We start from the raw sequence: 24082 nt of genomic DNA, 5'->3' as shown, positions 1-24082 counted from the left end.
TGAAAATTTTGAATATTTAGCTTTCCTGTGAATTACTGAACTAATATTTAGTTGTATAACCGCTGTTTTTGAGAACTGCTTCACATCTGTGTTGCATGGAGTCTACCAACTTCTGGAACCTGTGAACAGGTATTCCAGCCCAGGACGATTCAGGGGCAGATCCAGAGTCTAGTCTCGGGAGGGGCACTGCCAGAACATTTTGCTGGCAAATTGTTGGGACAGTGGCTGGTGTTGGCGCTTTATTCATCACGGCACCATGGTTGATATGGGGTCAAGATGATTAAAGCGCATTATTTCTATTATTACATTATAATATAAAATTAAATGGTTCAACTCACCATAATACGGAATCTGTGGGAGCCCCGAGTGTGTCACTTCCTACTGTCGCCTGCCACCAGATGTGGTTTGTCACTTGCCAATGGCTGTGTCCCAGAGTGGTGGCGGGAGCGGTGAGAGATGCCAGAAAGCTGCTACCCATCAGAATATGCACCCAAAGTGATGTTGCATTGGGGCCATCTTGGTACACCCGCACTTGTCCACAGTAAGCCTAGAGTTAGAAGTCAGCAATTGGACATCTTTATACACCCACCCGGTGAGTCTTGCTTTTCACAGTTATTTTTAACAGTAAACTCAGTTTACATAGTGAAATATAAGTTGGGTTTAATTTTAAAAATAATTGTGAAAAGCAAGACTCCGGGTGGGTGTATAAAGATGTCCGCTTGCCGACTTCTAACTCTAACTAGGCTTACTGTGGACGAGTGCGGGTGCACCAAGATGGCCGCGACGCAACGTCACTTTAGTTGCATATTCAGATGGGGACCGGCTTCCTGACTCAGAACACCTGCTCATTCAGTCACACACTAGCCCGCCGGCATGATTGCTCATGATTGCCCCAGCCTGCCCATTCGCTTGGTCACCCACCGGCTCACCCGCTTGCTATTGCTACTCGCCCCTGGGACGATTGCACTACATTTCATAATTCCTCCGCATTACTTGGTTTTACCTCAGAAACTGCATTTTTGATGTCATCACACATGTTTTCTGAACAAATATTTAGCTGTATAACCTCTGTCTCTAGGAACTGCTTCAAATCTTTGTTGCATTGAGTCAACCAACTTCTGGAACCTGTGAACAGGTATTTCAGCCCAGGATGATTGCACTACATTCCACAATTCCTCTGCATTTCTTGGTTTTACCTCGGGAACTGTATTTTTGATGTCAGCTAAGTTTTCTATTGGACCAAGGTCTGGGGATTGGGTTAGCCACTTAACGTCGTTAATCATGTTGCTCTAGAACCAAGATGCTGCTTGCTTACTGGTGTGTTTGGGGTCGTTGTCTTGTTGAAACAACCATTTCAAGCGCATTTCATCTTCGGCATAAGGCAACATGACCTCTTCAAGTATTTGGATGTATTCAAACTGATCGATGTTCCCCGGTATGTGATAAATAGTGGTAGTCATGACTGTTGGGTCTGTTGATTTTCTATTACTCCACTACACCTACTAGAAAATTATTTGCTATGTAAATATATAATTTATACCCATGGGTGTATACCCATGGGTCTATAACATTAGGGTGTGCACCCCAAAGCTCAAACATACACTACCGATCACACACAGTGTTCATTCACAAAGGGAAGAGACAGGTAAATTACACATTTACTGCCCCTTCCCCCACTCATCCTAATACCTCCCCTCAGCAACAGTTGGTAGAAGAGAAGGGAAGTCGGCAGCGCTATGGGGGGGGGGGGAGGCAGGGCAGTAGGGGGAATCTGTGCTGCACAGGGTTATTAGGGTGTGCCTGGGCACACGCCTATGTACAAGGCTTTTTTTCAGGGGGAACTTGGGGGAACTCAGTTCCACCACCTTTGGCTCAGACCCTTTGGTGCCTGCTCACCACAATCACTTGTAAACACAGAAGTCTGGTTTCTGTGTTTACAAGTGACAGCTCTGCACTCTGTGTGTAACCCCCCTGAACTCTGCACTCTGTATGTAATGCAATCCTGGTATTTAATGCCCCTTTAAGACCCTTCTACTGTTTGTGAAATCTGAACGGGGTCGTGGTTGAGTTCCTGCACCTATTTTCTGAGAAAAAAAGCTCTGCCTATGTATATACTGTAGGGGGTTAGCTCGGTAGCGGGGTGTGTGACCCCTTGGATGGGTTCACCACACACTGAATTTATACAGACAGGCAGTTGAAGACGGTTGAAAACAAAGATTTTGGTTTATTCTTCCATATTGCTGGAAACAAGTGCAAGCATCCAAACAGCATAAACAAAATCAAACATAAAATAAACCCTGGCCACTTGGGGCGTCTACCTTCACCACACAGGAACCTATCTAGGGAGTCTGGCTCAGCCTAGTGCTGGGTAGACAGTGCTGGTCATACAGCAGAAAAACAATAGTATTTTGATTTTTATCACACAGAAAAATCAATTTCCTCCTCACCTCCTCAGAAGACTTTCAGTACTGCTCTCTTTCACTCAGAAAGTCTCAGCATGCAGCAAATTAGTGGTAATCCTCTGGACTACTTATAGAGGCCTTAATTGCCTCATTCTGAACAGCTGAAGTCTTCCAACGCCCTTAGACCTTCTCTGGCTACGTTTGCAGCCGACGCCTAATAACAATTGGTGTATTGTCTAAACAAGGCAGAAATGTATGTCCCGTCTGTGACAACACCCACAGATTTACCCGACTTCCTGTCACAATACCAAAAACTGATCTGTTTAGTGATGTTGGACTGCTATTATTTTAAACACAACTGTAAGTCTGACACAGTTTTTTGCAGGATGAAGAATATGTATACAGAAAACTGTAATAGGGATTTGTCATTTGCCAAGGTTTCTATCTGTTATTTAAAAAGTTTAGTGTTTATAAGACACAATAGAGTACAAACACAAACTGCAACAAGTGACATCTACAATGGAAGCACAAACAGATACAAATAATGGCAGCAAAGCATGATGGGAAATTCCCAAGGCAATTAGTAATTATGTTGTAGTAGACATGTTTACATTCTGGAATCCTCAATGTTTCAATCCTGCAACATTCATTTCCAGATGAATTGAAAAAGAAACAATTATATTTTCCAGTATAAAATACTTACATGCATGATGGCAAGGCCTTTGCGTTCTCTGCCAGAGCAATGGCATTGGGCACATACAATGACTGCATACTGTGGAATTATCATTACGATTTTCTCATACAGGAAGTTTAAACACTATTGGTGACTAAAATGTCAGCACTTTAAAGTGGAAGTACACCCAATTCATGAAATTTGAGCTGGGCACATATACCTGCAGTGTTTTGTTATCTCTCTTCAAAGAGCTAAGTCCCCTACCTCTCTCCTGACCCGTTCCTCTGTTATCAGCCTGATAACTCCTGACAAATTCTGGGACACATCAGATCAAAGCAGCCTGAAATTTCTGTCAGGGGAGGTTGCTATAAATAGATCAGCAGGGAGCTGGCCCTATTACAAAACACCTCTGAGAGTCTCTGCCTATGATGAGAGGGGGTGTGTGCCTTTCCTCCAATCAGCAATGTTAGCTATCTTGGCTATAAGACTCGGTTAACCAGGAAGAGAAAATTTTCTAACACAATCTGAACTTTCTAAACAGTATATAAATGTGAAGACAGCAGATATACATGTAAAACCTATGTAGGGAGATTTGTTTCATCTCAGTGTATCATCTGAGGCTGTTCACTTCCCTGGGTGTATGGAGGGTTTACATCCACTTTAAGCCTGAAATGTGGTGTCAGAAAAATTACTAAGTGTCTGTCACTTCCATTTTATAATTGCATTATGTTCCCCAGGGGACAAGGGATATGAAGTATTGTGTCCCATCTTCCTATGCGCTACAGAAAGTTGTGAGAGGTTGGATAGGGCACCCCCTCCTCCCTCCATGGACATCTGACAACGCAGGTTGCAAGGAGATGGCTGCCTCGAGTACTTTTCTCCATCTCCAATCACTTGCCTGAAACATTTTGGTCCCCCTTCCCTTGCATTCCTCGTGACAAGCCCCTCTTTCCCTGCATTGCCTCAGGCGAATGCCAGGAGACGGAGAAAAGTGCCGTCTGTCAAAGCAACTATCTCCTTGCTATCGGCATTGTCGCATGGCATGCAGCAAATTAGTGGTAATCCTCTGGACTACTTAAAGAGGCCTTAATTGCCTCATTATGAACAGCTGAAGTTTTCCAACGCCCTTAGACCTTGCCTGGCTATTTTTGCAGCCGACGCCTAACAATTGGTGCATTGTCTAAACAAGGCAGAAATGTATGTCCCGTCTGTGACAACACCCACAGATTTACCGGACTTCCTGTCTCACTATCCATTCATCCGGTATCTATCCATCTTTAAATCTATCTATCTGTCTGTCTGTCTATCTGTCTATCTATCTATCTATCTATCTATCTATCTATCTATCTATCTATCTGTCTGTCTGTCTGTCTGTCTATCTATCTATCTATCTATCTATCTATCCATTCAGTATCCATCTATCTATCTACAGATATTTTGTTCTGGAAACTATTAGGTTAACCTCTATAATGAAGAATTTATGAAATAAGTACAGATGACATTTCCAGAGGTAGGATTAAGTGTTTAATTCAACAGCCCCCCACACACAGGCTAAAAATTCACAGAAAATCAAAACGCAACAGATGCATCGGAGATAATAATTGGCACATATTTCCATCAGAGGCTTATTAATATTAGTGTTCATCCTGGGTGCAGATCAAGCTTGTTATAGAGGATCGGGATGTATTTACAGCTTTCTCTCTCATTTTCAGTCGGGGTGTAAAGTTAATGAAACAATAATTTAAAGAGGATTTCTACCCCAAACTATCCCTGTCTGCAGGGCTGGATGTCCATTGTTGAAACCTAGAACACACAACCTTTATGCCGCGTACACACGGTTGGAATTCCAACAACAAATGTTCGATGTGAGCTTTTGGTCGGATATTCCGACCGTGTGTAGGCTCTATGAGATATTTGCTGTCGGAATTTTCGACAACAAATGTTTGAGAGCTGGTTCTCAATTTTTCCGACAACAAAAGTTCTTGTCGGAAATTCCGATCTTCTGTATGCAATTGTGACGCACAAAAATCTTACGCATCCTCGGAATCAATTCGATGCAAGCTCGGAATCATTGAACTTTATTTTTCTCGGCTTGTCGTAGTGTTGTACGTCACCGCGTTCTTGACGTTTGGAAATTCCGACAACATTTGTGTGACCGTGTGTATGCAACACAAGTTTGAGCCAACATTCCATTTTTGTTGTCGGAATGTCCGATCGTCTGTACGTGGCATTAGTGTTCAAGGCAGCACACCTCTGCTAGGATTACCAAAGTTTTAAAAATACAGTTGAACCTTGGATTACGAGCATAATTTGTTCCAGGAGAATGCTCGTAATCCAAAGTACTCGCATATCAAAGCGAGTTTTCCCATTAAAGTCAATGGAAACGAAAATAATTTGTTCCGCATTAACTTCAATGGGATGCAATACCTAATGCGGCCAGAGGTGGGGGGCGGCAGAGAGAAAATGACCAAAAAGGCCCGAGGACACTTCGGCTCTTTTCCTGCGCCCCCGTAACTCAGGCTAAATGAGGTACTGCAGGCCAATGTTCGGCTTTTCTCGGCTCCTGCACCCCCGTTCCTCAGGCCAAATGAGGTACTGCAGGCCAATGTTCGGCTTTTCTCGGCTCCTGCACCCCCGTTCCTCAGGCCAAATGAGGTACTGCAGGCCTATTTAGCTTGAATTCTGCTCGTCTTGCGAGTCAACATTCGCAAACCGAGTCAGAATTTAAAAAAAAGTTGCCCGCAAATCAAAACGCTCTCAAACCAAGTTACTCTTAAACTGAGGTTACACTGTAGTTATTTTTTTATTGTTTTACTGTTCTTAAATTGACTTTGAATAGTGTACCAATTTGATAAAAATCTTATATTAGATGACGACTGATGATGGCATAAAAACTTGGTTGAGAACTACATGGGAAAACAGTAATTACAACGATACAATGGAGAACTCCTGTATCTCCATTAGGGATCTATCCTCTCGTTGTCCTGATGACCTCAATCACTAGAACATTAAAACAAATTGAGTTTCAACCAGAACAGGAATGGAGTGAAAATCTTTTGATGTGGTTATTTATTCAGATGACTGTCTACAAGGTGCTTTCCCTCCCTTGGTAAAGGCCTCTTCCCATTCCTCTTGTGCCGACATGACAACATCATCAATAGAACTCTCCTAAATGGGAAATTCAGTTGGTGTTGGCACAAGTTTAAGCATTTATAAAATAGTAATCTGCATTTGCAACAACATAGTATTCCTCTCCCTATGCACTTCTGAACAACAATACACATATAATGGCAACACAAAGAGGAGCAATAATGCAGGGCTTACACACAGGAGTTTGCTTGAGGCATCCATCCTTAAAGGGGTTTGTAAAGGTTCATGTTTTTTCACCTTAAAGGGGTTGTAAAGATTCTTTTTTTTTTCTTTTCTTTTTAAATAACAAACATGTTCAGTGGCGGCTGGTGAAGTTTTATGATGGGGGGGCGCAATACCCCGCCCTTCCACATTTGGTCCCTCCCACTTCTCATAAGCCACACCCCTTATAGAATCCACCACTCCGTCCCCTGTATTCCACTCAATGTCAGGAGTATACAGCTCAGTGTCACAGCACAGAGTATATAGCCCCAGCATCACAAATCATGGTATATAGCGCAGCCTTACAGATCGGTGCAAACAAACTAAAATATGACACTGTTAGTAATGAAGTACTCGAAATGGGCAGGAGATTACCAGAGACTGCGGACATACTGCACAGGATTACCAGAGACTGCGGACATACTGCACAGGATTACCAGAGACTGCGGACATACTGCACAGGATTACCAGAGACTGCGGACATACTGCACAGGATTACCAGAGACTGCGGACATACTGCACAGGATTACCAGAGACTGCGGACATACTGCACAGGATTACCAGAGACTGCGGACATACTGCACAGGATTACCAGAGACTGCGGACATACTGCACATGATTACCAGAGACTGCGGACATACTGCACAAGATTACCAGAGACTGCGGACATACTGCACAAGAGTACCAGAGACTGCGGACATACTGCAGAAGATTACCAGAGACTGCGGACATACTGCGGACATACTGCAGGAGATTACCAGAGACTGCGGACATACTGCAGGAGATTACCAGAGACTGCGGACATACTGCAAAAGATTACCAGAGACTGCGGACATACAGCAGGAGATTACCAGAGACTGCGGACATACTGCAGGAGATTACCAGAGACTGCGGACATACTGCAGGAGATTACCAGAGACTGCGGACATACTGCACAGGATTACCAGAGACTGCGGACATACTGCACAAGATTACCAGAGACTGCAGACATACTGCAGGAGATTACCAGAGACTGCGGACATACTGCAGGAGATTACCAGAGACTGCGAACATACTGCAAAAGATTACCAGAGACTGCGGACATACTACACAAGATTACCAGAGACTGCGGACATACTACACAAGATTACCAGAGACTGCGGACATACTGCACAAGATTACCAGAGACTGCGGACATACTGCAGGAGATTACCAGAGACTGCGGACATACTGCACAAGATTACCAGAGACTGCAGGAATTACTTGTCCTGCGACTTGGGACTTAAATGTTGCATGACAAGTCGTACCCCATGATTTCCAATGAGAACCGTTCATATCTGTGCGACTTCAAAGTAGTCCCTGCATTACTTTGGTCCCACTTTGATGCAACTTGAGGTCCATAGACCTCCAGAATACACAGGCATTGCTTTAAGTCACATCAGAATTGCAGTAGAATTGTGCAACTTTCAGACTGCATTAGCCTGAAAGTCGCAAGATTCTGCCACAATTTTTTGTGCGATTTTGCAGCGACTTGAAGCAATGCCTATGTATTCTGGAGGTCTATGGACCTCAAGTCACATCAAAGTGGGACAAAAGTAATGCAGGAACTACTTCAAAGTTGCACAGATATGAACAGTTCTCATTGGAAATCATCGGGTCCAACTTATCCTGCAACTTTCCAGTCCCAAGTCGCAGGACAATTTGCAAGCGGGGGGTGGGGTGGTGTTGACGGCCGATATTTTCCCTGCACATTAAGTATAAAAAAAGTTTTTTTTTTAATAACTGGGGGGGGTGGTCTGGTGGGGTAGTGTTACCGCCCGCTATTTGTGCTGTAATGAATTTTTACATAGAAAAGAAATGTTGTTAATAAATGGGTAAATGAATTATAAAAAAAAGATTTTTTTAATAACCGTTATTGGAAAAATCTTTTTTTTATAATTCATTTACCCATTTATTAACAACATTTATTTTCTATGTAAAAATTCATTACAGCACAAGTAACACTACAGCGGGCGGTAACACTACCCCACCAGACCACCCCCCCCTCCCCCCCAGTTATTAAAAAAAAAACTTTTTTTATACTTAATGCTAAATTGAATCAAATATAAAAAATAAACTGTTAATAAGCTTAATATATTTAACTAATATTAAATAAAAAAAAACATTGATTGGGGGGGGGGGTTGTTGTCTGGCATTGTATATAAAAAAGAAATTGGATTAAGCAGGGGGGGTGGAGGGTGGATGCCAGCCGCCGAATATTAGATAAAAAAAATGACGAATATTAAATGCAATAAAAAGCCTTTGAATAAGCGGGGGGGGGGGGGGGCCGCCGAATAATCAATTGAAAAAAAACTTTGAATAAGCGGGGGGGGGGAAGGGGGGGCCGGCCGCCGAATACGAACATACTTTGTGGAAATCGCGGGAGGGGTTGGATGCAGCTGTGAAGCGGCCGCCGAAGTAGAGACAGGCAAGCTTACCTCGTCCACGGTCGGGCGCACTGAGCTCGAGCTGCCCCGACGTCACTTCCTGTTTTTCAAGTGACGTCGGAACGAGCACAGAGACGGGCGGGTGCACACAGACAGTGTATGCACCCGCCCGGCCATAACTATACACTCCATCGCGCCGGAAGCAAATGGCGCGATGGAGAGCGCCACAAAGGCATATTTTTTGTGCCAATGTAGCGCCGCGTCTGCAATCCCGTGATTGCACAGACGTGGCGCTACTCCTACAGGACTGTTCCCGGCGTCCGGCGCGCGGACATAGAGCCCATAAGGCCCTTTTTTGGGAAAAAAAAATTCTTAAAGGGACAGATTTAAAAAAAAAATATTTTTTTTTTTTTTTTTTTTTACTGACTGTGGGATGGGGGGCGGCGCCCGGGCGCCCCTATGGACGGGCCGCCACTGAACATGTTATACTTATCTCCACTGTGCAGCTCATTTTGGCCCCGATCCTGGTCTTCTGGAGTCCCTCAGCGGCTGTCTCAGCTCCTCCCTGCAAGAGCTAACCCCCTTCATGGGAAGTGCTCTCCAATGTGGGTTAGCTTGTGGGCGTGCTCCCGTGATCTATAGTATCACCCGGCCCCCGCCCCTGGCGCGCCGCATCATTTGATGTGATTGACAGCAGCGCGAGCCAAAGGCTGCTCTGCTATCAATCTATCCAATCTAGCCAATCAACAGCCAGACTCCGCGGAGAAGAGGAAGCTGAAGGATGTGCACAGAAGGTGAACAGGCTCAGGTAAGTAAAACGGGGGGCCGTCATTGCCAGGTATTTTTTCAACTTAAAGCGGGAGTTCACCCGAAAATTTTTTTTAACATTATATTGAGGCTAATTTTAGCAAGCAGAATAGGGTGTTCTTTTTAAAATGAATGCAGTACTTACCGTTTTAGAGATCGATGTTCTCCCGCCGCTTCCGGTTATGAGCTTCGGGACTGGGCATTCCTATTTGATTGACAGCCTTCCGACGGTTGCATACAGCGCGTCACGAGTTGCTGAAAGAAGCCTAATGTCGGTGCGACTCTATATGGCGCCTGCGCACCGACGTTCGGCTACTTTCGGGAACTCGTGACACGCTGTATGCGACCGTCGGAAGGCTGTCAATCAAATAGGAACGCCCAGTCCCGCAGCCCATACCCGGAAGCGGCGGGAGAACATCGATCTCTAAAACGGTAAGTACTACATTAATTTAAAAAAAAACACTGATTCTGCTTAGTAAAATTAGCCTCAATCTAATGTTAAAAATTGATATTTTGGGTGAACCTCCACTTTAATGCATAGAATGCATTAAGGTGGAAAAACACTAAACATTACAACTCCTTTAATGCATCCTATGCATTAAGGTGAAAAAACATCTTACAATTTGCGGCCCCCTCGTTTTATGTACTTGAGCCCCGAAAGTCCCGCATTGCGAATGCGCTCTTCCTCTGCCCGGTCTTCTCGGCTCTTCATTGGATAGATTAATAGCAGCACAGCCATTGGCTCACGCTGCTGTTAATCAAATCCAATGACGCGTGCGCCGTGGGAAGGGGCTGAGTCCTGCAATTGGCGGCTATGGACGGCGAATACAGGACTCGGGAGCGCGCCCGCAAGGTAACCCTCTTGGGAGAGCGCTTCCCAGAGGGGGTTATCTGAGGCGGGGAGGAGCCGAGACAGCCGCCGGTGGATCCTAGAAAAGGCTGTTCAGAGCCACTCTGTGCAAAACAAACTGCACAGTGGAGGTAAGTATAACATGTTTGTTATTTAAAAACAAAATATGTGAACCTTTACAACCACTTTAAGCATCTGCATTTTTCTGAGATATTCCCCCAGGATGCTTTTATAGGCCCAGCCACCTTGTGGTCTTTTTTCACACTATCCAGAGCACTAGGTGTTTGACTGGTGACCTTCCCTACACCACAGACGCCTACTCCAAAGTGTCTGTCTGAAGCTTGACCTCATCTGGAACCTGACCTTAACTTTGTACCTGAACTTTCCCTAACAGAAGAGTTCCTTTCCATATCTCTCACTCCTCACATTGCAGGCACACTCTTTGTGACCCAGAAGTAAATGTTATATACAGTATATCCCCTCTGTATCCAAAATGGCAAACAAATTCTCAAAAGAACTCTGTGTCCAATTAGCCACAGGCTGTCCCAAGATGACCTCAGGAGTCCATAGCAGAGGACATATTAGTCTAATGCCAGGCTCCCCCTGGTAAAAGCAGTAACAGTGATCATACCACTTTGTTTACTACAGCTAACCAGCTGACTGATTCACCAAGGGATCACCAATTCAGTTCAATTCAGTTCCTGTCCTGCTGCCCAACAGAGCAGAGACACCACTCCTTGGGTTCTGTGGCAGCAGCAGTTGATCACTTGCCTACATGTGTGATATGATGTCTCCTTCCACCTTTCTGCCTTTCTTAGGGTCTGCAGAGAAGAGAAAGGAGTTGTGTCGATGGTAAAATGAAGCTTGCTTCCAAGTGCATCAGGGCCGAATCTAGGGAATTGCTGGGGTGGGCTTTGCTCCCCATATTTCAGTGGTGCCCCCCCCCCCCCCCAAGGATCAGGGACATTGGTATTAGTTAGAAGGTATAAAAAGAGGGGCGGCGTGCAGCCTCGGTGGTGCAAAGTTGGCACCACACCAATGACTTCAGTTCTTTCCTAAAACTTTAAAAGGGTTGTAAAGCTTTGTGTTTTTTCACCTTAATGCATCCTTTGCATTAAGGTGAAAAAACACCTTGCACTCTCGGGCCCCCCAGCCACTCCGTTTTATTTACCTGAACCATGAAACTCTGTGGGCGCGATCCAGCGATGGTTTCCCCCAGCTTGAGGCGGCTCTTCATTGGATGATTGATAGCAGTGCAGCCATTGGCTCCCACTGCTGTCAATCAAATCAATGGCGCGGCGCGCCGGGGGGCGGGGCCGAGTGATACAGTCGGCGGCTATGGCCGCCGACTGTATCACACAGGAGCGCACCCTCAAGCTAACCCCCTTGGGAGAGCGCTTCCCAGAGGGTGGTTAGCTCTTGCGGGGAGGAGCTGAGACAGCTGCCGAGGGACCCCAGAAGACAAGGATCGGGGCCTCTCTGAGCAAAATGAACTGCACAGTGGAGGCAACTATGACATGTTTGTTAATTAGAAATAAAAAAAAAAACCTTTACAACCCCTTTAATGATTGCGGGCAAATCACACTGCAGCCCTGCTTGGTACCACCCCAGCTAATTATTTTCACCCTTGTGTAGGGGTTGATTTACTAAAGGCAAATAACCTGTACATCTTGATAGGGAGATCACCCTTAGCTTACTGGACTTGGCAAAAAACTCACTTTGCAAAGAATACCTTAATCACAAGAAAGACAGTTTGCCCCGGATTGGATGATGGACGCCAGCAGAACTTTTCTCCATTCACTAAGCTAGGGGAAAATCCCTGCAAAGTGAAAATTCTCTTGCAAAGTGAGCAACCTCCTTGCCTTTAAGAAACCAATCCCTTAAGCTCTATGAAAAAAATCCTCTACAAGGCTAGAATGTGTCAAAGTGAGGTGGTACCATGTGGGGCTGCAGTGTGCTTTGTTTGGAATCAATAAAGTTTTTACAAATAACACATTTTATTGGACTCTGGTTCCTTCTGCAAACCGCTACTTCACCACTGTGTCCTGTCCTGACGTAGCAGTTGGCAGGAGGAACCACAGAGTGTGGCGGTGATAGGTTATTGGACAGACCAAGAAATCTAGAATAGCCAAGATATTCATAGCTCTGTAAGTAAGTGAAGATTTGTTTTGTCACCCACCGCCAGTAAGGTAAGTACAGAACATCTTCTTTTACAGAGTTCTTGTTGTCTAAATGTTTTTATTATATTGAACGACTGGGTTCATTTAGGTAATTCTTGATGAACTGAATTGATTTCTTAGCTTTTCCATCACACAACCATCTACATAAGCTGTATTTTATTGATGCGACCACAATTTGAGTCACCCTGCGCCATCCAATGTACTAAAAAGACAAAGCTGACTTACATTGTTCATGTACTCGCTCAAGAGGTCTTGAAGAGCTTGACGCACGGCGTTGCACTCGGCCACGATTCTCTCCCTCCTGTCGTCCCGCGTGCACGAGGAGTCTGCCATCAGAGCCGCCCCACTGATGATACTCTCCAGCCGCTCTTCTAGAGACGGGCGGAAGCGGGCCTCACTGAAGGTCATTGGGTCAAGAATGATCTTGTTCTGTAGGGCCAAGAAAGCAGAAAATCATTAAAATCAGACTTTACAAGAAAACTACTTTGCAGCAAATTACATTTCTACATGCACTCCAGCTTTGACTGTGTGGCATTTCTCAGAGGACAACAGTGGCATACATTTGCATAATTGTCACATGCATGGCCACTTGAAGTCTGTATTAGAAGCTCATTGACACGATGACAACGCAGGAGCATGTTTGATACAAAGTTGTCATCCTGTATCAGGAAGTGCCCAATACAGTGGAACCTTGGATTACTAGCATAACATGTTCCAGGAGAATGCTCGGAATCCAAGGCACTTGCATATCAAAGCAAGTTTCCCCAAAGGAATCAATGGAAACTAAAATTTGTTCTGCATTAACTTCTATGGCATGCAATACCGCATTTGGCCAGAGGTGGGGGGGGAGCCAGAGAGCCTTGGAAATCGGCTGAACTCGGAAACCCTTGGAAAGGCTCGGGAACTGAGTATTTCCGAATGGCTCAGATCGGCTCCAATCAGCTCTGCTCTGCTCAAACACCCCCGCGCACCTCTGGCCAAATGCGGTACTGCACACTGCTGTGGCTTGAATCCTGCTTGTTTTGTGAGACAACACTCGCAAACCGAATCAGGATTTAAAAAAAAAATGCTTGTTTTGCTTAACGCTCATTAACAGTGTTACTCACAATCCAAGGTTTCACTGTACCTTCATTTCAGGATCATCAGCTATTATATTTTTTTTTTTTTAAAGTGTATTTTGTGCGTGTACTCGAGAGAGGAGCCGGACTGCAGGAGTTGGGAGTAGGCAGGCCTCCCCTAGAGGCAATCTGCCACCTTTCTCCATGCCCCGGGTGTCAATGGCGGGTATGAGGGGGTCCTCCCACACAGCCGGCCCTACCTGCTCCGCTTTGAAGCCCAACGGGGCAGAGGGACTCCCTACAAGGGAGTGAGAGGATCTAGCCCGCTCAACCAGCCCTGTTAGTTCTTCGCCTCTCTTTTTAGAGACCGCGTGGTCAAAGTGCGTGCATGTTAACTCAATTTCGAGTGTAAGTGTGGTGGTTTTGTGGGAGGGGGTGGGCATACTAAGCGCAGGCTTACCTCGCATAGCACACCCACCGGGAGCCAGGCTGAGACCACCAAACTCAATTCACATGTAGCCGAGACCGGGATCCGAACCTCTGGCTGCAGAGGTGAATGGCTTATCAGCGCAGTGCCAATCGCGTTGAGCCACCGCAGCTCCATTATTATTTTTTTAATGGGGGAAAAAAAAAGCTGAATTAAAAGTATTAAAAAGTACTTTTGAAATCACATAAACCACTTCGGCTCCGGAAGGTTTTACCCCCTTCCTGACCAGGCCATTGTTTGCGATATGGCACTGTGTTGTTTAACTGACAATTGCGCGGTCGTGCAACGCTTTACCCAAATAAAATGGATGTCCTTTTTTTCCCACAAATAGATCCTTCTTTTGGTGGTATTTGATCACCTCTGTGGTTTTTATTTTTTGGGCTATAAACAAAAAATGTTCTTTTCTTTTCTGCTATAAAACATATCCAATAAAAAAATGTAAAGAAAACTAATTTCTTCATCAATTTAGGCCAATATGTATTCTGCTACATATTTTTGGTAAAACAAATCCCAATAAGCATTTTAATATTTTTTATGTTTTTTACTAGTAATGGTGGCGATCAGCGATATTTAGCGGTGCTGCGACATTGCGGCGGACAAATGTGACACTTTTTGGGGATCAGTGACACCAATACAGTGATCAGTGATAAAAAAATATGTTGTCACTGTATAAATAACATTGGCAGGGAAGAGGTTAACATCAGAGGCGATCAAAGGGTTAAGTGTGTTTCTAGATCTAGGGAGTGCTTTTTAACTGTGGGGGGGGGGGGGGGGCTGTGACTGGGGGAAAACAGAGATCAGTGTTTCTGCTTATCTTACTGTTCTGCCTCTCCTATTGTTGATCCCCAAAATGCCTAAAAATTGCCCAAAAATTTGCGAAAAGCCAGCAGGTGGATCAAGCTTGCCTTTTTTTGTTACACAAAGCCATACATTTTTATCATACAGCATTAAAACTTTGGAGGATGTCGGGTGCAGTTGTGGCTGGTGCTCAAATTTTTTGGGGGGGCGCAAACAAATGAAATAAAAAAAACAATTGCAGCCACTGTGCCCATTAAATGCAGCCACTGTGCCCATCAAATGCAGCCACTGTGCCATCAATTGTCACCACTGTGCCATGCCATCAAACGCAGCCCCTGTGCCATGCCATCAAACGCAGCCCCTGTGCCATCAACTGTCACCACTGTGCCATGCCATCAAACGCAGCCACTGTGCCCATCAATTGTCGCCACTGTGCCAATTGTCGCCACTGTGCCCTTTGTCGCCACTGTGCCCTTTAATTGTCGCCACTATGCCAATTGTCGCCACTGTGCCAATTGTCGCCACTGTGCCAATTGTCGCCCTTTGTCGCCACTGTGCCAATTGTCGCCACTGTGCCCTGTAAAATACTGGTTACCTTTCTGGGGTTGGCCACCCTCCTTAGATTGGTCCCTCGATGTCTTCTCCCGCCCTCGATGACACTTCAGCCAATCAGGTTACCGGTAACCAGAACCGGTGAACCTGATTGGCTGAGATGCCTGTCAGTCTTATCCAAGGAACGAACCCCCGTGCGTCCCTTGGATAAGTATTTGGAAGCCGATAACAGCCTGAGGGCTGTACACGGAAAGCCTATCAGACCCGCTGGCTCTGATAGGCACCTCCACAGCCAACCAGCTGCCGTTATTCAGATGGCAGGTGCTCACCAGGGGGCCGGCCATCTGAATAGTCTGCGGCAGCGGAAATACATAGATTCATGCAGTGCATGAATCTATGTATTTTATCAGTGGCAGTGCGAAAGCGAGAGGGGGCGGCGCTCCGGCGCCCTCTATGGAAGCATCGCCACTGGTCGGGTGTCTGCATGGCACCCTTGTTTGCCCCTCCCTGCCCTTCTCCATCAGTACTTGGGCCATGTTACCTGTGTGAAAAGAGAAAGGCTGAAATACTGTTCAGTATTAGTGTGCGAAGGTATATTTGGAGTAAAGGGGTTGTAAAGGTAAAAAAAAAAAATCCTAAACAGCTTCCTTTACCTTAGTGCAGTCCTCCTTCACTTACCTCATCATTCAATTTTGCTTTTAAATGTCCTTATTTCTTCTGAGAATCCTCACCTGTTCTTCTGTCTGTAACTCCACGCAGTAATGCAAGGCTTTCTCCCTGGTGTGGGGTGTCATGCTCGCCCCCTCCCTTGGACTACAGGAGAGTCAGGACGCTCTCTACGTTGCAGATAGAGAAAGGAGCTTTGTAATAGTGGGCGTCCTGACTCTCCTGTAGTCCAAGGGAGGGGGCGAGCATGACACTCCACACCAGGGAGAAAGCCTCGCATTACTGTGTGGAGTTACAGACAGAAGAACAGGAAGTGAGGATTTCTAAGAAGAAATAAGGACATTTAAAAGCAAAATGGAAGGATGAGGTAAGTGAAGGAGGACTGCACTAAGGTAAAGGAAGCTATTTAGGAAAAAAATTGTACCTTTACAACCCCTTTAAGTCTACATTCCCTCTAATATTGGGTGTCCTATGTGTGTGGATGCTGCTGCGGTATGTAAAACTATTAGTTACATTTTTTTACATTTTACTATGGATGGGGACAGGGCCGATCTTAGGGTCACAGGCGCCTGGGTGCAGAAATATTTCTAGCGCCCCCACATGGGCGTTGTCATTTTACTAACTTCTCCCCATTACAAATGTTTCTATGGCAATGACTCAACCACAGAGATGCTCCCCCCACAAAGTCTTCATTAACCTGGGATCCTTACATGATCTCCTAACAATAAACAAAATACAGGAAGAGAAGCAAAGTACTTTATTGGGACTTGGAGGGGGGCCTCTGTGATGGACACAGAGAGGGCTTCTGTTAGAGGGTCTGTTAGATGTTCGGCGCCCCCACCTCTGCAGGCGCCTGGGTGCAATGCACCCTGTGCACCCTGCCTAGGATCGGCCCTGGATGGGGACTGAAAAAGTTTGAGAAACACTGATCTAGATACAGTAATTATTAGCATGGGTTCTCTGAGCCCAAAAAGGTTATCCCAAGGGTTTTTCCATGTTAAAAATGCTAAGAAAAAATGGCTACAAACAACTTTCACCCGAGAATCTAATATTTTATAATTGGTTTCAATGGGAAAAAAGTGTGAATCCTAGGTGAAAGTTTGGTGAATCTTGTGTGAACTCTTGCAGGATTTTGATTGAACTTACAGTGATCTTCTCTATCACCCTTAAGGGATGTTGTAGATGAATAAGAGCCATAGCCTTCTCCCCCCTTCCCCCCAACACACTAGAAGAATGAAATGGATTCGATTTGATAATTATCTGACTTTTATACCCTCGGTTTTCACTTCTAACATCTTAAAATAATCAGTTCAAAGCCTCATCCACCAATTACTGAAAATGAAAGCAAATTGCCTGCGCATCAAAACTCTCTACAAAATCCGTCTTATTTTTTACTGATTGAACGGGCAATATAAAATTGTCAGAAAAGGCTTGTTTTATGTTTGGCAAGAAATCACTTAACAGATGGTTTGCTGAATGAGGTTCTCCAGTCTGAAAGAGAACGACAAGGTGACCCCTACGCCTGTTAACGTGTATCAATTACACTTTTAGTGACTTTTATGGCGCTTTTACAGTTCTCTTAACGCTGGAACAGCCTGTGTTTTGTCACAAAAAAGCAGGATTTGACCTACGTCAATCACCAATGTAGCATCAACTCAAGTTTCCATGTACACGTTACGTAAAAATTTTTTGTTTTTTCTTTCGTTCTTCAAGAGTTTTACTTTTTTTGGGATCAAATGCGATTGGCTTGAAAACTGAACCTGTCAGTATTTTTTATTATTTAACCACTTAAGCCCCAGACCAATATGCAGCCTAAAGACCCAAGGTGTTTTTACAGTTCGGGACTGCGTCGCTTTAACAGACAATTGCGCGGTCGTGCGACGTGGCTCCCAAACAAAATTGGCGTCCTTTTTTTCCCCACAAATAGAGCTTTCTTTTGGTGGTATTTGATCACATCTGCGGTTTTTAGTTTTTGCGCTATAAACAAAAATAGAGCGACAATTTTGAAAAAAAATCAATATTTTTTACTTTTTGCTATAATAAATATCCCCCAAAAATATATATAAAAACATTTTTTTCCCTCAGTTTAGGCCGATACGTATTCTTCGATCTATTTTTAGTAAAAAAAATCGCAATAAGCGTTTATCGATTGGTTTGCGCAAAATGTATAGCGTTTACAAAATAGGGGATAGTTTTATTGCATTTTTATAAAAAAAATTTTTTTTACTACTAATGGCGGCGATCAGCGATTTTTTTCGTGACTGCGACATTATGGCGGACACTTCGGACAATTTTGACACATTTTTGGGACCATTGTCATTTTCACAGCAAAAAATGCATTTAAATTGCATTCTTTATTGTGAAAATGACAGTTGCAGTTTGGGAGTTAACCACAGGTGGCGCTGTAGGAGTTAGGGTGCACCTAATGTGTGTTTACAACTGTAGGGGGGTGTGGCTGTAGGACTGACGTCATTGATTGCGTCTCCCCTATAAAGGGGATGACACGATCGATGCGCCGCCATAGTGAAGCACGGGGAAGCCGTGTTTACATACGACTCTCCCCGTTCTTCAGCTCCGGGGAGCGATCGCGACGGAGCGGCTATAAACAAATAGCCGCGCCGTGGTCCCGGATCGCTCCCCGAGCGAACCCGACCGCCGCATGTAGCGAGGGGGGTCCCGATCGGACCCCTCACCCGCTAATAGGCAAGGACGTACATTAACGCCCATGTGCCTGTCCGTGCCATATTGTGGACGTACATTTACATGCGGAGGTCGGGAAGTGGTTAACCACTTGCCACCCGCCAATGACAGATTGATGTCGGCAAAGTGGTTTCAATATCCTGAGTGGACCTCATTTGACGTCCTCAGGATATTGAGCCGCTGAGTGCCCCCGGGGGTGCGCATCGCGGCGATCGTTGTTGCAGGGTGTCAGTCTGACACCCCGCAACACCGAACTACGTAAAGAGTCTCTCACCGAGACTTGTTACCAAGTGATCAGCCGTGTCCAATCACGGCTGATCACGATGTAAACAGGAAAAGCCGGTAATCATATAGTACAACACATACATTAGTGCCACCTATCAGTGCCCATCTGTGCCACCTATCAGTGCCCATCCATGCCGCCTATCCGTGCTCATCCGTGTCGCCTATCCGTGCCCATCCGTGCCACCTATCCGTGCCCATCCATGCCGCCTATCCGTGCCACCTATCCGTGCCCATCTGTGCCGCCTATCCGTGTCCATCCGTGCCGCCCATCAGTGCCGCATATTAGTACCCATCAATGCCACCACATCAGTGCCACCTCATCGGTGCCCATCAGTGCCACCTTATCAGTGCCCTTCAGTGAGGGAGAAAACATACTTATTTACAATGTTTTTTTTTGACAGAAACAAAAAAAAAAACATTTATTTTTCAAAATTTTCAGTAATTTTTAAAAAAAATTTGCAGAATATAAAAATCCCAGAGGTGATCAAATACCACCAAAAGAAAGCTCTATTTGTGGGTACAAAATGATAAAATTGTAGTTTGGGTACAGTGTAGCACGACCGCGCAATTGTCATTCAAACTGCAACAGCGCTGAAAGCTAAAAATTGATCTGGGCGGGAGGGTGTACAGTATAAGTGCTCTGTATGGAAGTGGTTAAAAAAGAACTAAGAACTAACAAGATGCCTGCTATTGCCTTTATAATGAAAATTCATTCTGTGTGCATTTCTCGGAACCTGTATCACTTTCTTCCTAGTGGCTTTGCTTCCTTTATATCTGTCCAACAAAACAGCCCTTATTGGTCACCAAAGCTCTCTCATTGGAAAGTGGGTAGAACCCAAACTATTACAGCTGGCTCCAACCTTATGGGTTTACATTATGATGTGCTTTTGGTTGCATGGTTATGAAATGACAACTCAAAAAAAAGCATGTCATATGACTTTTATGGGTTCTTTGAGGTATATCGATGATTTAAAAAATGACAAATTTTTTTTCTCTAAAATGCACATCAAGGCAAACTAATCAGACAACGTCTTATTTTTTTATTTAATTATGTAAACCAATCTATCACCTTTTTGATTAATTATTTCTGTGTGTTTTTCTATGATTTATAGTTCATTGTACCATCCACAGTGGTCTGTTTTGGTGTACTTTGAGAGAACTTTATTCTCTCACTTTTTTGCAAAAAAAAAAGTGAACTAACCCCATTTAAATCAATGGCTGACCTCTTATGTGTGAACGGGCCCTAAAATAAGTAATACATTTGCTTTTAAATGGTTTAAAGGGGTTGTAAAGGTACATTTTTATTTTCCAAAATAGCTTCCTTTACCTTAGTGCAGTCCTCCTTCACTTACCTCATCCTTCCATTTTGATTTTAAATGTCCTTTTTTCTTCTGAGAAATCCTCACTTCCTGTTTTTCTGTCTGTAACTCCACACAGTAATGCAAGGCTTTCTCCCTGGTGTGGAGTGTCATGCTCAAGCCCTCCCTTGGACTACCGGCGAGTCAGGACACTCTCTACGTTGCAGATAGAGAAATGAGGTGTGTGTTAGTGGGCATCCTGACTCTCCTGTAGTCCAAGGGAGGGGGCGAGCACGGCACTCTACACCAGGGAGAAAGCCTCGCATTACTGTGTGCAGTTACAGACAGAAGAACAGGAAGTGAGGATTTCTCAGAAGAAATAAGGACATTTAAAAGCAAAATGGAAGGATAAGGTAAGTGAAGGAGTACTGCACTAAGGTAAAGGAAGCTATTTAGGAAAACAATTGTACCTTTACAACCCCTTAAAGTATTTCATGTCTGTCATTGTCTCAAAGAGAGCTGTAAAAGCCTTTCTTGAACTGAATTTTAAAGTATATTTTGACCCATCATTAAAATCTCAAATAGACTTTAAAATTTTCATTTTATTTTAAAGGTAATTTTCAATATTTTGAAATCTGCAGCTTTTATTAGAGTAATATACAGTGATCTTTTCCTTTTTTAGGCACTTCCTGTTGTGAGGTGACAACGTTATGCCTGAGCCTCCAGATTGTGCTACTGTGTTGTCACCCGGTCTTCAATGGACACTTCAAGTAACTATTTCAACCCACATAACACCAGCATGGTTCACTGTTGTCATAATCACAAAACTTGCCCTAAAAAATGCCATACAGCCAACACAGAGTTCACGTAGACAGGAAGCAACAAATGATGAAAATTGTCTTTATTAAAACCATGTCAAATGTTTATAATATGCAGTGCTTTAGCAAACTAAATGTCTCTCTCTTGAAGTCCTAAAGCAAAATAGAAATCTGAAAAAAGGCATCTGAACTTTCTTTGACATGTAAATGTTTATGTGAAAGCGTAGTAAAGGGAGAAAAACCATACAGACATAGGAGAGTATAGTAATCCACTTATATTAAAAGATTTCCAAAGCACATACATGTTGACCAGGAGTCATTTTATTTTCTGGGTCCCACAAATGGAAGGAAAATGTCCATCATACATACCCTGCCAGCGACTCTGAGATCGTTCGGGAGTGGCAGTATGAAGCACCATCTCTACCGAAAAGATCTTCCATTATTACCCAACTTACTGTAGATACCACTCCATGAAACTTAAGCTTTTCTGTACTCTGGTTCCAGGTCAGGTCCCTAGGACCATCCCCATCAGGACCATGTAATAGTAGCCCAACCGCCCAGGGGGGTGCATCCTTTCATCTGGACCACACCATCAACAGGACTTTCTGTCTCCTGGCTATCTAACGAAACAGTCCAAGTCCATAATCCCAATAAAGGGTCCCATTCAGGGGGAATATAGATTGTAGATCCTCCACCTGTAACATCCTCTAGTCTGTAGCTCTTTAACCCAATCTAGCCACCTTTCACCTGTATTTATAGCTCCCTGAAAACTCAAATTCAAGAGGAAGAGCACCACAGCAACATAATAGTAACAATTTAACTCCCTTTGTCTATGTGTGTGGCATCTGTGATATGAAAACTGCTCATGGTCAGCAAAGGTCAGCATAGATATTGGCAATTAAACATCAGAAACTGTTTAGCTTCAACACCTTCGAGGGAGGTCATTCTTTAAAGAAGCGGAAGGGACCCACCTACAGAATGGAGTAATGAGGATTAGGGATTCCGGCTCCCCACCCAGCCACTGCGCTTAGAAAAAGTGGCAGAACACTTACTGAACATAGAAAGGGTCCTAAAGCTGCTTCCAAAGTAGCTTTTTTGGACCATTAACCACTTAAGCCCCGGACCTTTAGGCAGCTAAATGCCCAGGCCAGGTTTTGCGATTCGGCACTGCGTTGATTTCACAGACAATTGCGCGGTCGTGCGACCTGGCTCCCAAACAAAATTGACGTCCTTTTTTTCCCACAAATAGAGCTTTCTTTTGGTGGTATTTGATCACCTCTGCGTTTTTTATTTTTTGCGCTATAAACAAAAATAGAGCGACAATTTTGAAAAAAAAAAATCTCTAAATAGGTTCCTTTAAGTATTGTTGGTTCACTTACCTTTTCCTTCTATTTCCCTTCAAAATTTTATTTTTTCTTTGTCTGAATTTCTCATTTCCTGTTCCTCCTCAGTAAGCTTGAACACAGCGTCTCCTCGCAGGGATGTAGTCCCAAGGGAGGGGACGAGCACGCTGACTAACCCCCAGCCAGAACGGCTCAGATGATGGGGCCAAGCTTACTGAGGAGGAACAGGAAGTGAGAATTTCAGACAAAGAAAAAAAACATTTAAAAGGGAAATCAAAGGAAACGGTAAGTGAACCAACAATGTACTAGCTTAAAGGGTCACCAAAGGAAAATCATTTTTTGCCTAAAATGAATGTCTGCAAGGTAGACAGACAGAATAGTGTAATGATTCTGTTAAAAAACGAGTAAATACATATAAATTCCTTCATCTATATCACTTCCGGCATTCTAGTTTCTGTTCTCATTCACTTCCTGGTTTGCATCGCTCGTTCATGTAAGAACTACATTTCCCAGTATGCATTGCAGCACGCCCAGTAATTCACACCTCCTTGAAGTCTCTAACACGTAGAGAGCGTCCTGCCGCACAGATGTAGTTCCCATTGAGGGGGTGAGCACGTCACTGACCACCGCAGTAAAGCCTCCCATCACGGTGGTGAGTAACAATCAGACAAGCAGGATGTGAACAGAACAGAGAAGAAATAGAGCAGCTTCTGAGCAAAAACGAACAATGAGGAAGTGAAAAGAGGAATGTCTGCAGGTAAAGGATGCTTATTATGAAAAAAAAATTCCTTTACAACCCCTTTAATGGAACCTATTTAGAAAATAAAAAAATTAACCTTTACAACCTCTTTAACAGCTGCTCCATCTTAGGTCTGGCAGTCAGTGTGAGAAACCATCAGCTGCAGTGAAGAGGCACTACTACATGTACAACATAAAAAAAGGCCTATCCTTTGCATCAGGACCTGGGGCACTCAGGAAGAGATAACGTTTTGCCGGTGAGAAATTAAAGACTCTGTAAAAGGTTTGGTCTTCCCTAGGGTTCTCACCCACAGAGGATGAGGGGTTCCAGGATGCATCTATCATTGAGAGATAATGTTGATCTTTTTATGGGATTGGAAAGCCCTGGTCTGGGTCATGGAGCCTTACGGCTTTGTAGAGTCTGGGGTAGGATGAAGCCTCCAATCTTAGGTTCACATTTTATGACCAACCAGCTTACAATGACTGTGCATCTATGCACAATCCCTTTTAGTTTGAGAGTGACTGTGGCTCAAGGCGTCACATTTCCCAGGCATCTGTGTGGTTGCAAGGGAGCAGTCAGAGGTGCATGTGTGCACATGAAAATGTTAGTATTGTCTGGAAAAACAGACACAAACCTAAGCCTATGGACCAGAACAGCGGCAATGCAAAAG

General features: G+C 44.3%; 1 protein-coding gene across 3 annotated transcripts in view; it reads right to left on the bottom strand.

Moving 5' to 3' along the window:
• Nucleotides 1–12842: 12842 nt before the first annotated feature.
• The window catches only part of LOC120924528 (catenin alpha-2-like), a 612642-nt gene continuing 601402 nt past the window's right edge, over nt 12843–24082 (bottom strand). For all 3 annotated transcript variants that reach the window (XM_040335489.1, XM_040335490.1, XM_040335491.1), the window contains exon 7: nt 12843–13097. In XM_040335489.1, the coding sequence (XP_040191423.1) occupies nt 12849–13097 (249 nt within the window). In that variant the 3' untranslated portion in view covers nt 12843–12848. The remainder of the gene's footprint in view (nt 13098–24082) is intronic.

This window comes from Rana temporaria, chromosome 1, assembly GCF_905171775.1.
Source record: "Rana temporaria chromosome 1, aRanTem1.1, whole genome shotgun sequence".
Taxonomy (NCBI): Eukaryota; Metazoa; Chordata; class Amphibia; order Anura; family Ranidae; genus Rana; species Rana temporaria.
Note: the sequence above shows the minus strand (reverse complement) of the source record. Positions and strands in the feature narration are given on the sequence as shown.